At 39.1% G+C, this 13,837-nt stretch overlaps 1 protein-coding gene and 1 long non-coding RNA gene across 2 annotated transcripts; one reads left to right on the top strand and one right to left on the bottom strand.

The window, feature by feature from the left end:
• Positions 1-1,098: 1,098 nt before the first annotated feature.
• LOC132651026 (uncharacterized) lies at positions 1,099-5,506 on the top strand. Its single transcript, XR_009588974.1, has 2 exons — positions 1,099-1,540; positions 4,302-5,506. It is a non-coding gene; the product is annotated as an uncharacterized LOC132651026 (long non-coding RNA).
• A 1,802-nt stretch (positions 5,507-7,308) lies between these two features.
• Positions 7,309-10,324, bottom strand: LOC132651025 (zinc finger protein 431-like; the record flags this gene model as incomplete). The annotated part of the gene is made up of 3 exons (XM_060376340.1): positions 7,309-8,515; positions 9,957-10,017; positions 10,207-10,324. Coding segments are annotated over 3 exons (1,386 nt in total), but the record flags the coding sequence as incomplete, so codon positions are not given.
• Between the last annotated feature and the right edge of the window lie 3,513 nt (positions 10,325-13,837).

Raw genomic sequence — 13,837 nt, 5'->3', positions numbered from 1 at the left:
AGATTCTTTGTGTTCCATGTTAAGAACTTACATATGAGATGTTGTACAAAATAGCAATAAGTTGTACTCTCACTAGCACGTATACACCATAACATATCACATAAGGGAAATTAAAACAAATTCTTGAATATATGTTTACTCATGATTGTTTTACTTATATAAGCATTCATTACTGAACTCAGGTGTTGCAGCAACTACAGGCTTATCTACAAATGTTTTCTTCATCATGAATTCTTTCATGTAACAGAAATCAAACACGTAGGTTTGAAGTCAGAGAAATGAATCCTTCTCAGTTGGTGGTATCATTTGGGAATGTTTAAGAAATGTATCCGTGCTGGAGAAAGTATGTTATTTGGGGTGGGCTTGATAGTTTTCAGCTGCATACCTTCTGTAGTTCCCACTCTCTGCTTCATGCTGTAGGTGGAGGTTGTGAGCTCCAAGCTTCCTACTTTAGCTGCCATGTATGACACTTGTTTTGCCCAATTTAAAGTGATCACATATCCTCTACCATATCATAAGGCAAAGTCAACACATTTGGAAGTTGCCTTAGACATTGTGTTTGGTCACAGAAAATGCACTAATACGCACACATAAATGTTACAACTGGGTGATTTATTTCATGTAATTGAAGTGAATTGTGAAATAAAAACATATTATCTTATTGTTTCAATTCATATGCCTTTGGTCCATGACTTTTCAATTGGAAACAAAATAAGGATGGATGTCATAAATGCATGCATACACTGTTGACACTTGTTAGAATTTTTCTCGAAAATAATCTAGTGTAATTGAATGCAACCTGGTGGGTCAAAGATCTTAACAAAATTTTTATTCTAATAGATGTTCATCCAAATGAGTTCTTTTAGGTTCTCAAAGACTACTGCGATATGCAAAGGCTTTAAGATGTAGCCAACACAGTAAGGCTTTTACTCTTATATATTGGTAGCATGAAGCAGAAAACCTTACCATACTGACTACATTCATGGGGTTTCTCTGCAGCATGTCTTTTTCTAATGATTTCAAAGAAAACCCTATGAAAAGGATGTACCACATTGCTTATTGAGAGGGTTTCACTGCAGTGTGTGTTCTTTTATGTGGGGAGCCGAGGCTCAGATGCCACTAGCTGGCGCTGACATCTCGCCCTCAAAACTTAAACCTCCAGGGTGCACGCGCAGATGCGTATACACGCTAAAGATTGCGTAAGCACGCTAAGAATTGCGTAGGCATGCCGGTAAGAGTGAGCAGCCAATCAGGGTATTGACACGTCACTCAGGTGGACCCAGGCTTATATAAACAGCGCTACTCCGGGGCCCGCCCTCTCCTTCGATCTCTTCCTTCCCCGTTTCCCCGCCCGGGGCCGCGGCCCTCGGGAAGCCGCCCGCGCCCACGAGGTGGCCGGGCGGCCTCTCTCTCCCCTCTTCATCGCGTGACTAATAAAGTTTACTGCGGAAGGATTCCTGTGGTCGCGTGCGTTTCTGCCGGCGAAACATTCACGCGGCGGCTCCCAACATCTGGTGCTGAAACCCGGGAACATTGCTGGGTAAGGAGGGCCCCCTTTAGTGGGGAGGAATTCAGAACCGCAACATTAAGGTTTGTCCTGAAAGACATGTTCGATCTCGACTTATCCCGTTTCTCATTTTGGCTAGCAGAAGCCCTTATGGCCTTCTCTGCTGTGATAGCCGCCATAGCTTTCCTTTTTTTGGTCTCGTGCAAATTCAAGGACTGCCTCGGGAGAAAGAGGAGTAGCAGGAGATTAAGGATAGGGAGGTTGCAAGACAACATGCCAGAATCAGGACGTGAGATGAGGTTAAGGGTCCCAATGGATAGAGATAGGGACGTCTCTAAGAAAAAAGGCCCTTCTGTGGACGTTAAAGCCACGGAAGAGAGAGGTCAGGGAAAGGACGCCCTGGTAATAAGAGGTAAAAGAAAAAGAAAAAACCCAATAAAAAGGCCTCTTTATCCAATAAGATTAAAATTCCCGCTAAATGCCTGGGCGCAGCCATCTTGGCTTTCATCAGAGGCTTCCACGTGGCTGGCAACTGGGCGCAGCCATCTTGGCTTTGGGAAAAATGGGCGGGACCTTGGGTATGTCAGCGGTCCCCACGTGGCCGGCGCCATCTTTGATTCAGGCTAGGAGGCCCCTGCCTCCCATGTGCTCTCCATATAATTCATTTAAAAGACTGGTGATTGTTCATTACAAAATGTTTTTATGCTCTTTAAAAAAAAAAAAAATTCTAGCTAATAGGTTTAATATGGCTAAAATAATTTTTACAGTTTAAAATTGTTCTGTTAAGCAGTTAATTTTAAAGCTTGTTTAATCATTAAAAAATTTTGGTTGTGGGGGATTATAGATGCTCCACAGTGTTTACTGTATCAGCAACACCTGGTGGCTGTACTTGGTGTTGTCAGTCACAGCCTGCTAATGCTAACACATGGCCTGCCGCCATAATGGTTCAGCAATTAAAGACACGTAAAGCTGTAGTTTGGCTGCCATGTTTGTTTAGGGTTTCCAGCTGAGTTCAGTTACACGTGGCCAGCCACCATACTGGTCCGGAGATAAAGAGGGTAAAGCTATGAGTTTGCCACCATTCTGTTCAGGTACTGTTCAATTTTATTTAAAGATTCCTTCTGCTAAATTAAAGCCCCTATTTGATATTTTGGAAGGGGATGTTCATATTTCTTCACCCAGAGCCTTAACACCGGCTACAAGCCACGCTCTGCGAGTGGTAGAAAATGCTTTACAGGATGCCCAATTAAAACGTGTAGATAAAACTAAGGCCTTTGACCTGTGTGTCATTAAAACTAAACATTTGCCAACTGCTGTATTATGGCAAGGTGGGTCCTTAGTGTGGGTTCATCCCAATGCCTCTCCTACAAAAATTATTAAATGGTATCCGGATGCAGTCGCTCAACTCGCACTTCGTGGGTTAAAAACAGCCATTACATACTTTGGGAGGGAGCCAAAGTCTTTAATAGTGCCTTATACGGCTCACCAAGTTCAGGTATTAACTGCTACCTCTGATATTTGGGCGGTGCTGGTTACCTCTTTTAGTGGTTCAATTGATAATCATTATCCAAAACATCCTATTTTGCAATTTGCCTTAACTCAGGAGGTAGTCTTCCCGCATGTAACGTCCCAAAAGCCACTTCGGGATGGACTGGTAGTCTATACAGATGGGTCAAAAACAGGAATAGGAGCTTATATGGTTAATAATAAAGTTATTTCTAAACAATATCATGAGACCTCGCCTCAAATTGTGGAATGTTTAGTGGTGTTAAAAGTTTTAAAAAAATTTCCAGGTCCCTTAAATATTGTTTCTGATTCTAGTTATGTGGTAAATGCAACCAAAATCTTAGAGGCTGCTGGATTAATTAAAGCGTCTAGCAAGCTTGCAAAAATTTTTCAAAAGATTCAGTTTGCCTTAATTACCAGAAGATACCCTGTTTTTATTACACACATCAGGGCTCATTCCGGTCTACCGGGGCCCATGTCCCGTGGAAACGACCTGGCAGATCGAGCCACAAAGATGATTGCATTTGCCCTCCTTTCAAATTTAAAATTGGCTAAGGAGTTTCATAAAAGATTTCATGTTACAGCTGAGACATTGCGTAATCGATTTAACATAACTAAAAAAAAAGCTAGAGATATTGTTACCCAATGTCAAAATTGCTGTCAGTTCTTAACTGTGCCTCATGTTGGGATTAATCCCAGAGGAATCTGTCCACTACAAGTGTGGCAGATGGATGTCACCCACATTTCATTTTTTGGTAAACTTCAATACTTGCATGTTTCTGTTGATACTTGCTCTGGAGTTATGTTTGCTTCTCCCCTGACTGGAGAAAAGGCAGCCCATGTTATTCAACATTGCCTGGAGGCATAGAGTGCCTGGGAAAAGCCCAAAATTCTAAAAACTGACAATGGGCCAGCCTATACTTCTCAAAAATTTAAACAGTTTTGTCATCAGATGAAAATAACCCATCTCACAGGGCTCCCCTACAACCCCCAAAGCCAGGGCATCATTGAACGTGCTCACCGCACCCTAAAATCCTATTTAATAAAACAAAGGGGAGGAGTCCAGGAGGCTCTGCCCTCAGTGCCACGAGTGACGGTTTCACTGGCACTCTTCACTCTCAATTTTTTAAATTTGGACAGTCAAGGCCATTCGGCTGCTGATCGCCACTGTTCAGGGCCTAACAGGCCCAAGGAGATGATTATATGGAAGGATGTCTTAACTGGACAGTGGAAAGGCCCGGATCCTATTTTAATAAGATCCAGGGGAGCTGTCTGTGTTTTTCCACAGGAAGAAAACAATCCATTCTGGGTACCGGAGCGCCTCACGCGAAAGCTCGTGACAGCTGAAGATGATCTTCCAACAGACACACCTGCTACTGCTGAAAGAATCAAGGACAGCGAGGAGGACCACTAATTCTACTCGAGTGGATTCATTGCCCACAGACTGGCTTTACCCTGGGTTTCTTCTGCCTTTTCTTACTTCAGATTGGGTGGGGGTCGGAATGTTTGGTGTAGCATTGTGTCGTGGCTTAGTGTTTTTTACTCTGGTTGTTCTGCAAACTCTATACCCAAAACAAACGTGACTAGGTCGCAATCGCGCAAGCACTAGCACCCTTGAAACAAGGATCGTCTCCCAAAAATTTGGTTATCCATGTTAAAAAATTAAAACAGACTGTGACACTCAGTCGATGCACCTCAGGGGTTTCACCCATTGCACTGAGTCGATGAGTGATCCAGGTTAATGTTGCCTTTGCCTAAACGGTTATGGTACCTAGACAGGAGGGTGACAGCTCTTGCACTCCCTGGAATTTTATTCCATTGCACGGGAATGAGTGTCACCTCCTTTCTGAGATGTGGTACCTAGACAGGAGGGTGACAGCTCTTGCACTCCCTGGAATTTTATTCCATTGCACGGGAATGAGTGTCACCTCCTTTTAAAAATCTTCTCCCCTAGCCCCTGCACCCAGAGGACTTGTTTCCATTGCACCTGGTGGGGTAAGGGAGTAATCTAAAGCTTTTGATCGCTTACTCCCCAAAGAAGGAGTTTGCTTGATCGAGCTTAGGGCCCTCTTGTACCGTGCTCATAGGCTTTTAGGCAGTTTTCATTTATTTATTTATAACAAAAAGGGAGATGTGGGGAGCCGAGGCTCAGATGCCACTAGCTGGCGCTGACATCTCGCCCTCAAAACTTAAACCTCCAGGGTGCACGCGCAGATGCGTATACACGCTAAAGATTGCGTAAGCACGCTAAGAATTGCGTAGGCATGCCGGTAAGAGTGAGCAGCCAATCAGGGTATTGACACGTCACTCAGGTGGACCCAGGCTTATATAAACAGCGCTACTCCGGGGCCCGCCCTCTCCTTCGATCTCTTCCTTCCCCGTTTCCCCGCCCGGGGCCGCGGCCCTCGGGAAGCCGCCCGCGCCCACGAGGTGGCCGGGCGGCCTCTCTCTCCCCTCTTCATCGCGTGACTAATAAAGTTTACTGCGGAAGGATTCCTGTGGTCGCGTGCGTTTCTGCCGGCGAAACATTCACGCGGCGGCTCCCAACATTTTATGTATTTGGGGATAACTGTATTAAGAAAAGGCTTTATCACATGAAGGCATGTGAAAGGTTTCTCTCTACTATCTGACCATTTGTATACTTGAACATGACTTTGATATGTACTACATGTAAAAGCAAATTGTATGTGGGAACATGAAAAAGCAATTTGTCCTAAGTATTTCCTTTTAGTTACCAGCCTTCATTGATTTATAAGGTGAACATAAGTTTAAGTTCATAGTCCCTAAGAAACCTGTAGACTTCCCAATAGCTGACCGACTTTAATTCCTAAACTTTTGTTGCCCAAAACATGACTGTTCCATACCATGATTTTTGGTCCCCTAACTAAAATGACTGACCCAAACCACAGATTCTCTATCCTAAAACATAATAACTTTTTCTAACCACAAAAGAACAAATGGATATGAATGTTTTGACTGTTAAACCTACATTTTGCATCAGGTGACTTCCTCAAAGACATAAACAAATCCCATATGCCTAAACCATGACTGATGGAAATAATTCAGTTGTAAAACGCTAAAGATGTTTATGATTTTCAAGCTCAGAACCTCTGTAACTTTCTGGCTCATTGGATGGGTAGGCATCACAGTTCAACAATATGTGTCCTTCATCAAACTGGATGACAATATTTTTTTTATCTGTATTGACCTGTTTGAGTTGTATTGGATTCAGTGAACAGAAGAACACAAAAGCCTTACCATATTGATTATATTCTCAGATTTTTCTCTCCATTTTGAAACTTTTATGAGGATGTAGAATATAGATATGTGTAAAGGTCTCCCATTTTAACACATTCATAAATTTTCTCTCTGTATGAATTCTTTCATGATGACAAAGATTATACAAATATGGAGTAGCTTCACCATGTAAATACACTCATAGTCTTTCGTTCCAGTATGAATCCTTTCATGATGTTGAAGATGATTGTGAACAGCACGTTTTCATTAGATGACAGTTATGTGAAAAGGCTTTACCACATAGGTTACATTAATAAGGTTTCTCTCAAGTGTGAGCTCTTTTATGTATTAGGAGATGACTGTTACATACAAAGGCTTTCACACATTGATTACATCCATAAGAGTTCTCTCCAGTGTTAGTTCTTTTTTGTATTAGGAGACTACTGTTACACGCAATGGCTTCACCACCTTAGTTACATTCATAAGGTTTCTCTCTAGTATGCATTCTTTATGTCATAGGAGATTACTATTACATCAAAATGCTTTATCACATTGATTTCATTCAAAAGGTTTCTATCCAGTGTGCTTCTTATATGTACATGGAGATTATTATGGCATGCAAACTTTTTCACACATTGGTCATATTCATAGGGTTTCACTTCAATAAGTGTTCTTGTTCAAGATAAGTCTTACATGAAAAGACTTCATGACATTAGTTATATTCATAAGGATTTCTGCAACATGGGTTTTTATGTCTTCGGAGAACACTGTTATCTATGAAGGTTTTACCACATTGGTTACATTCATAAGGTTTCTCTCCAGTGTGAGTTCTTTTATGTATTAGGAATTGACTGTTCTGTGAAAAGGTTTTACCACATTGGTTACATTCATGAGGTTTTTCTCCAGTGTGAGTTCTTTTATGTACTAGGAGATTACTGTTCTGTGCAAAGGCTTTACCACATTGGTTACATTCATAAGGTTTCTCTCCGGTGTGAATTCTTTTGTTTTTGGAGATCACTGTTCCATGCAAAGGCTTTCCCACATTGATTACATTCATAAGGTTTTTCTACAGTGTGAGTTCGTTTATGTACTAAAAGCTTACTGTTATATGCAAATTCTTTACCACAATGATTACATTCATAAGGTTTTTCTCCACTGTGAGTTCCTTTATGTCTTAGGAGATCACTGTTAGATGCATAGGTTTTACCACATCGGTTACATTCATGACGTTTTTCTCCAGTGTGTGTTCTTTTATGTACTAGGAGATTACTGTTCTGTGCAAAGGCTTTACCACATTGGTTACATTCATAAGGTTTCTTTCCAGTGTGAATTACTTTATGTACTCGTAGATTACTGTTAGATGCAAAGGCTTTACCACATTGGTTACATTCATAAGGTTTCTCTCCAGTGTGAGTTCTTTTATGTCTTTGGAGACTACTGTTATCTGCAAAGGCTTTAGCACATTGGTTACATTCATAAGGTTTCTCTCCAGTGTGAGTTCTTTTATGTTTTTGGAGATCACTGTTCCATGAAAAGGCTTTACCACATTGATTACATTCATAAGCTTTTTCTCCAGTGTGAGTTCCTTTATGTCTTAGGAGATCACTGTTAGATGCATAGGCTTTACGACATCGGTTACATTCATGAGGTTTTTCTCCAGTGTGAGTTCTTTTATGTACTAGGAGATGACTGTTACGTACAAAGGCTTTACCACATTGGTTACATTCATAAGGTTTCTCTCCGGTGTGAATTCTTTTATGTACTCGTAGATTACTGTTAGATGCAAAGGCTTTACCACATTGGTTACATTCATAAGGTTTCTCTCCAGTGTGAGTTCTTTTATGTCTTTGGAGACTACTGTTATCTGCAAAGGCTTTACCACATTGGTTACATTCATAAGGTTTCTCTCCAGTGTGAGTTCTTTTATGTTTTTGGAGATCACTGTTCCATGCAAAGGCTTTCCCACATTGATTACATTCATAAGGTTTTTCTCCAGTGTGAGTTCGTTTATGTACTAAAAGTCTACTGTTATATGCAAAGGCTTTACCACATTGGATACATTCATAAGGTTTCTCTCCAGTGTGAGTTCTTTTATGTATTAGGAGATGTCTGTTATGTACAAAGGCTTTACCACATTGATTACATTCATAAGGTTTTTCTCCAGTGTGAGTTCCTTTATGTCTTAGGAGATCACTGTTAGATGCATAGGCTTTATCACATCGGTTACATTCATGAGGTTTCTCTCCTATATGTATCCTTTTATGTCTGAGGATATGACTTTTATTTGCAAAGGCATTACTATATAGGCTATATTCATAGTGGTCCACACAAGTATGCATACTTTTACATGTGTGGGGACTACTGTGATATGCAAAGACTTCATATTGAGTATCTTCAGGGAGTTTATCTGCACATTGATTGTTTTCATACCTGCAAAGATAATTGGCACATATGACAGCTTTTCCACATTCATTACACTAATGGACGTTTTTGTCACATGACTTAATTTTGCAGTTTGAATTAAAAGTAAAGAATAATTACATTTTGAGTTTTCATCATTATTTTTACATTCACAGTGTTCTCCTCTACTGGTTGTTTTGCTGAGCCAGCAATCAGCTAAGTACTGATGAAATCATAGTGTTGTTAGTTCTATGGCTGATCACCTGTCGTATATTTTGTAAACCTTTGCCCTTCCTTACTTATCTATTGGAAATAATAACGAGCTAACAAGTGATAGCAGGGCGCAAAATGCAGGACAGAACTTCTGAGTGAGAAAGGGTTGCTGGGAAGAAGAAAGCAAATGACACACCATTCACTAGTATGACAGTGAGGTTAACAGATGGACATGACCATGAACAAAGAAGTAGAGCTGGCCATGCATTCGGACACTGTGCTAGGTTTGTGTTAGGGAAAAAAAAAGGTTCAGAATCTGCCCAGTAAATTGCCTAAGCTTTAAAATATTAAAAAGCCTCTGCATCATTATTTGTACTGCTGGAAGCTCTAAATAGCCCATATAAAGCATAATAGGTATCAATTTTTAAACAACTACTCAAAATGGGGACTACTATACCTTTTAGTTGTTCTGGTTGGTACATTGTTTCTTTCAATATACACATATTAAAATGACTTGTACTCATTGTGATATATGATATAATTATTAAAAGAATAATAATAAATGACATGGTTCCATGATGCATTCACACATTTGATTTTTGTTCATCACAGACATGTGATATAGGAATTATGGTTTTTCCACAACAACATTCCTGACTCTAAAAAAACTGCCCTTCTCACAAAACTTAGCAACATTACTACAAGTATATGAGTAACCCCATTTTACTATGGATGAGTTGATTAGTATAATCTTTTGGATATACTTTCATCACCTATTTACTGTGAATACATTTAGCAATATCTGAGTTGTAGGATACTAAACAAATTGCAGTTTTACCTCAGCGCTAATGAGTAAACAATTTAATCATTGATCTTGTGTGAGTATTATTCCTTGCATTCTTTCTTAGAGGAGTGCCTTGCAAACACACATCAAATACCTAACGTGGACGTACATAGTTTAGTAACAAGTTAGTCATCATCAATAAATACACTTAAAACTGATCATTTACACTGTCCCTTCTCTTTCAAACTTCCAGAACATATTAAAATTTTTTTCAGAACCATATTCATATCAGCTTACAATGAAAATTACCTTGTATGTCTTCTAGAATTTTGACAGTGCTCTTCTATATTATGACTTTCCCAATTGTAGCCTAAAATACAGTAACAGAAAATGTATGCTTTATTATTGGAAATAATACAAAGTTTAAGTCGTGATCTATGGTCAATCAAAGATCGATTCATCTAATTCTTCCTCATCCTCAAGAGAAATTACAGAAGCACATCAATAATGAATAGTGTTTCCCCATATTTTAAGAAGTAAAGAAAATTCATTGCCCTACCTATTGCAGTGAGGTTCCTGTAGGTCTCTAGCATCACATCTTTGTAGAGATTCCTTTGGGAAGGATCCAGCAAAGCCCACTCTTCTTGAGTGAAGTTCACATGCACATCATTGTAGGTCAATGCAGTCTAAAATATCCACACACATGTACAACAGAAAGTATGATACTTAGAATACTGGAAATGTATCCTTCTTTTACAATATTTTCAATGTATTCTGGTGGCTCTTCTACTTAGTTTCTGACACACAAGTTGTAATGTGATCACCAACTCTTTTTCGGAGTAAACTCAACAGTGAGGTTCACCTCTCTAATTTCTGCATCCTTTTAGTAGGATATAGGCTTACAAGAGAAATGTCAATTAACAGATAAAGAGAGAGAGAGAGTAAAGAGAAAAACAATACAGAGCCCACATGAGAAAAATAGTATAAATGATTCCTGACTCTTATAAGAATGGGCAGGCTGGGTGTATTATCTGATGACTTTAATTCCAAAATCACTCAGGAAACAGAGGCTGGTGTATTTCACAGAGGTGGATGGTAGACGGCTCTTTGCAATAAATTCCAGGACACTCAGGGGTACATAATAAGATCCTGAACAATATGCAAAAATTAATCAAACAAACAAGATAAAAAACCTTAAAGATCTTTCTCAACTTTTTATAAAGAGTTACACATTCACTCCAGTTCTGCATACATGTCTAGAAACCTGAAGTACCTCATTTTAAACTGTAATATTAATATGATCTTCTTAAAAATGAGATGTATGTTTGAACAATTACAAAAGGAGAGATGAAAATATTAGCAATGTAAATGTTGATCATAAATAAGCAACATGGGGATGGAGGTATGGCTCAGTAGTTAAGAACACTGTCTGTTCTTCCAGAGGACATGGGTTAAATTCCCAGCACACATATGACAGCTAATAGCTGTCTGTAACACAAATATATTCAATAAAATACTCGTAAAACATATGCAAGAACACATCAAAGATATACACGATGAAAAAATTGGCTTAATCTCAGAAATACAGGGATAGTTCAGTATATGAAAATCCATCTGTAATCCACCATATAAACTGACTGAAAGACCAAGATCACATGATCATCTCATTAGATGAAAAAAAAGGCTTTGACAAAATTCAACAACCCTTCATGTTAAAAGACTTGGAGAAATCAAGCATACAAGGATTCAGGCACACACTTAACATAATAAAGGTAGTAAAAAGCGAACTGAGGGCCAACATCAAATTATTTGGAGAGAAACTTAAAGAAATTCCACTCATATGAGGTACATATCTCCATATCTCTTCAATATACTCCTTAAGTCCTAGCCAAAACAATAAGACAACTGAAGGTTATAAAGGAGATACAAATTGGAAAGGAAGAATTCAAAGTATCACTATTCGTAGATGATTTCTTAGTATACCTAGGTGACCCAAGAAATCCTACCAGGGAATTCCTACAGTTGAAATACACTTTCCACAAAGTGGCTGGGAGCACAACTAAAATTTTCATTATTCCTTCTGTATACAAATAAAAAATGGGCTGAGAATAAAATTAGGGAAACAACACCCTGAACAGTAGCCACAAACAAGATGAAGTGAAAGACCTCTATGACTAGAATTTGAAGTCTTTAAAGAAAGAAACTGAAGAAAATATCAAAAGATGGAAAGATCTCCCAAACTCATGGATATATAGGATTAACATAGAAAAACAGCATTCTTTTTTAAATATTTTATTAATTACAGTTTATTCACTTTGCATCCGTCCTCCTTCTCCCCTCCCAAATGCTCCCTTTATTCCCTTTCTCTAAAGCAGCATTCTTAAAAATGGAGTCTATAGATTCAATCCATTTCCCAACAACATTCCAACACAGTTCTTTACAGACCTTGAAAGAGCAAACATTAAATTTAAGTGGAAAAATAAAATACCCTTGATAAAAGTACAATCCTATAAAATTGGAATAATGACACAGAAATAAACCCACACCCCTATTGGAACTTTACTTTCAACAAAGAAGCCAAAATTATACAATGGAAAAAAGACAGCATCTTAAACAAATTGTGGTAGATGTCTGCACATAGAAAAATGAAAATAGACCCTTTGTATGACCCTGCAGAAACTGAAGTCCAAGGGAATCAAAGACCGTCACATAAACCCAGAGACTCTAAATCATATAGAAGACAAGGTGGAGAAAATTCTGGAACTAATTAACACAGGAGAACAACATCAGCACAGGCTCTGAGATCAACAATAAATGGCATCTCAAACTGAAAAGCTTCTGTAAGTCAAAGGACACTATCAATAGAACAAAACAACAGTCAACAGATTGGGAAAATATCTACACCAACCCTACATCAGACAGAAAAGTAATATCCAAAATATACAAAGAACTTAAGAAATTAAACACCAACAAATCAAAAAAACCAATTTAAAAATGGGGTTCAGAGCTAAACTGAGAAGTCATAAGAGAGAAAAGTGAAATGGCTGAGAAACACTTAAAGAAAAGATCAAAGTCCTTAGCCATTAGACAAATGGAAATCAAAATGACTCTAAGATTCCATCGTACACCAATGAAGTTGCTAAGATAAAAAACCTCAAGTGACAACACATTCTGGTGAGGATGTAGAGAAAAGGGAACTTTCCTCCATGTCTGATGGGAGTGCAAACTTGTACTACTTCTCTGGTAATCAAACTGGTGCATTCTCAGAAAATTGGGCATATTTCTACCTCAATACCCATCTATACCACTCCAGGGAATATATCCCAAAGATGTTTCATTATAGAACAAGGACATTTGTTCTACTATGTTCATAGCTGTTTTATTCATAACATCCAGAAAGTGAAGAATGGATAAAGAACTACTAATACATTTACACAATGGAATACACCTCAGTTATTAAAAATAAATCATGGAAATTGCAGGCAAATGGATCAAACTAGAAAAGATCATCCTGAGAGAGGTAACCCAGACACAGAAAGAAACACATTGCTTATAAGCAGATATTAGACCTATAGTACAGCATACGCATTCTACAATCCACACACCCAAAGAAGCTAAGTAAGAAGGGTCCATGGGAGGTTGGCAGAATATCACTCAGAATAAAAAAAAGAGAACAGACAGCAGAAGTAGATGAATAGAGGGAACTGTGCAGAAGTTAGAATGGGGAGGGAAACAAATGTGGGTAGCAGATGTGGGGAGAATTGTAGTAGGATGTGAGAGGCATGAGAACAAGAAGGGTAACTGAGGGGGCTTCTCCTTGGAGTCATTTGACAGGGAAGTTTCATGAGAGGACCTGGGTGTGACTGGGCGTGACTCTAGCTGAGAATCCTAATGGAGGGGCAGGAGAAGAGAGACATGGAAAATTAAGTATGAAGTGACCACCTCTTAGCCAGTCAGGACTAGTGGAGAGAGGGAACAACAACTGGACAACAAAACCCACTATCCAAAAATTACCCTGACTGCAATAAGTTTAGGGATAATGATGGAACAAAGATTGAGGGAATGTCCAACCAATAATTGGGCCAACCTGAGACCCACACTACACTAGAGAGCCAGCCAATGAAACTGTAAATGTTGCATTGCTGAGCTTGTAGAAAAGAGCCTAATTATGCCTGTTACCTCAGAGGCTC

This window comes from Meriones unguiculatus, assembly GCF_030254825.1.
Source record: "Meriones unguiculatus strain TT.TT164.6M chromosome 13 unlocalized genomic scaffold, Bangor_MerUng_6.1 Chr13_unordered_Scaffold_39, whole genome shotgun sequence".
Taxonomy (NCBI): Eukaryota; Metazoa; Chordata; class Mammalia; order Rodentia; family Muridae; genus Meriones; species Meriones unguiculatus.
The sequence above is the reverse complement of the archived record's forward strand: the minus strand, read 5'-3'. Positions and strand labels throughout refer to the sequence as shown.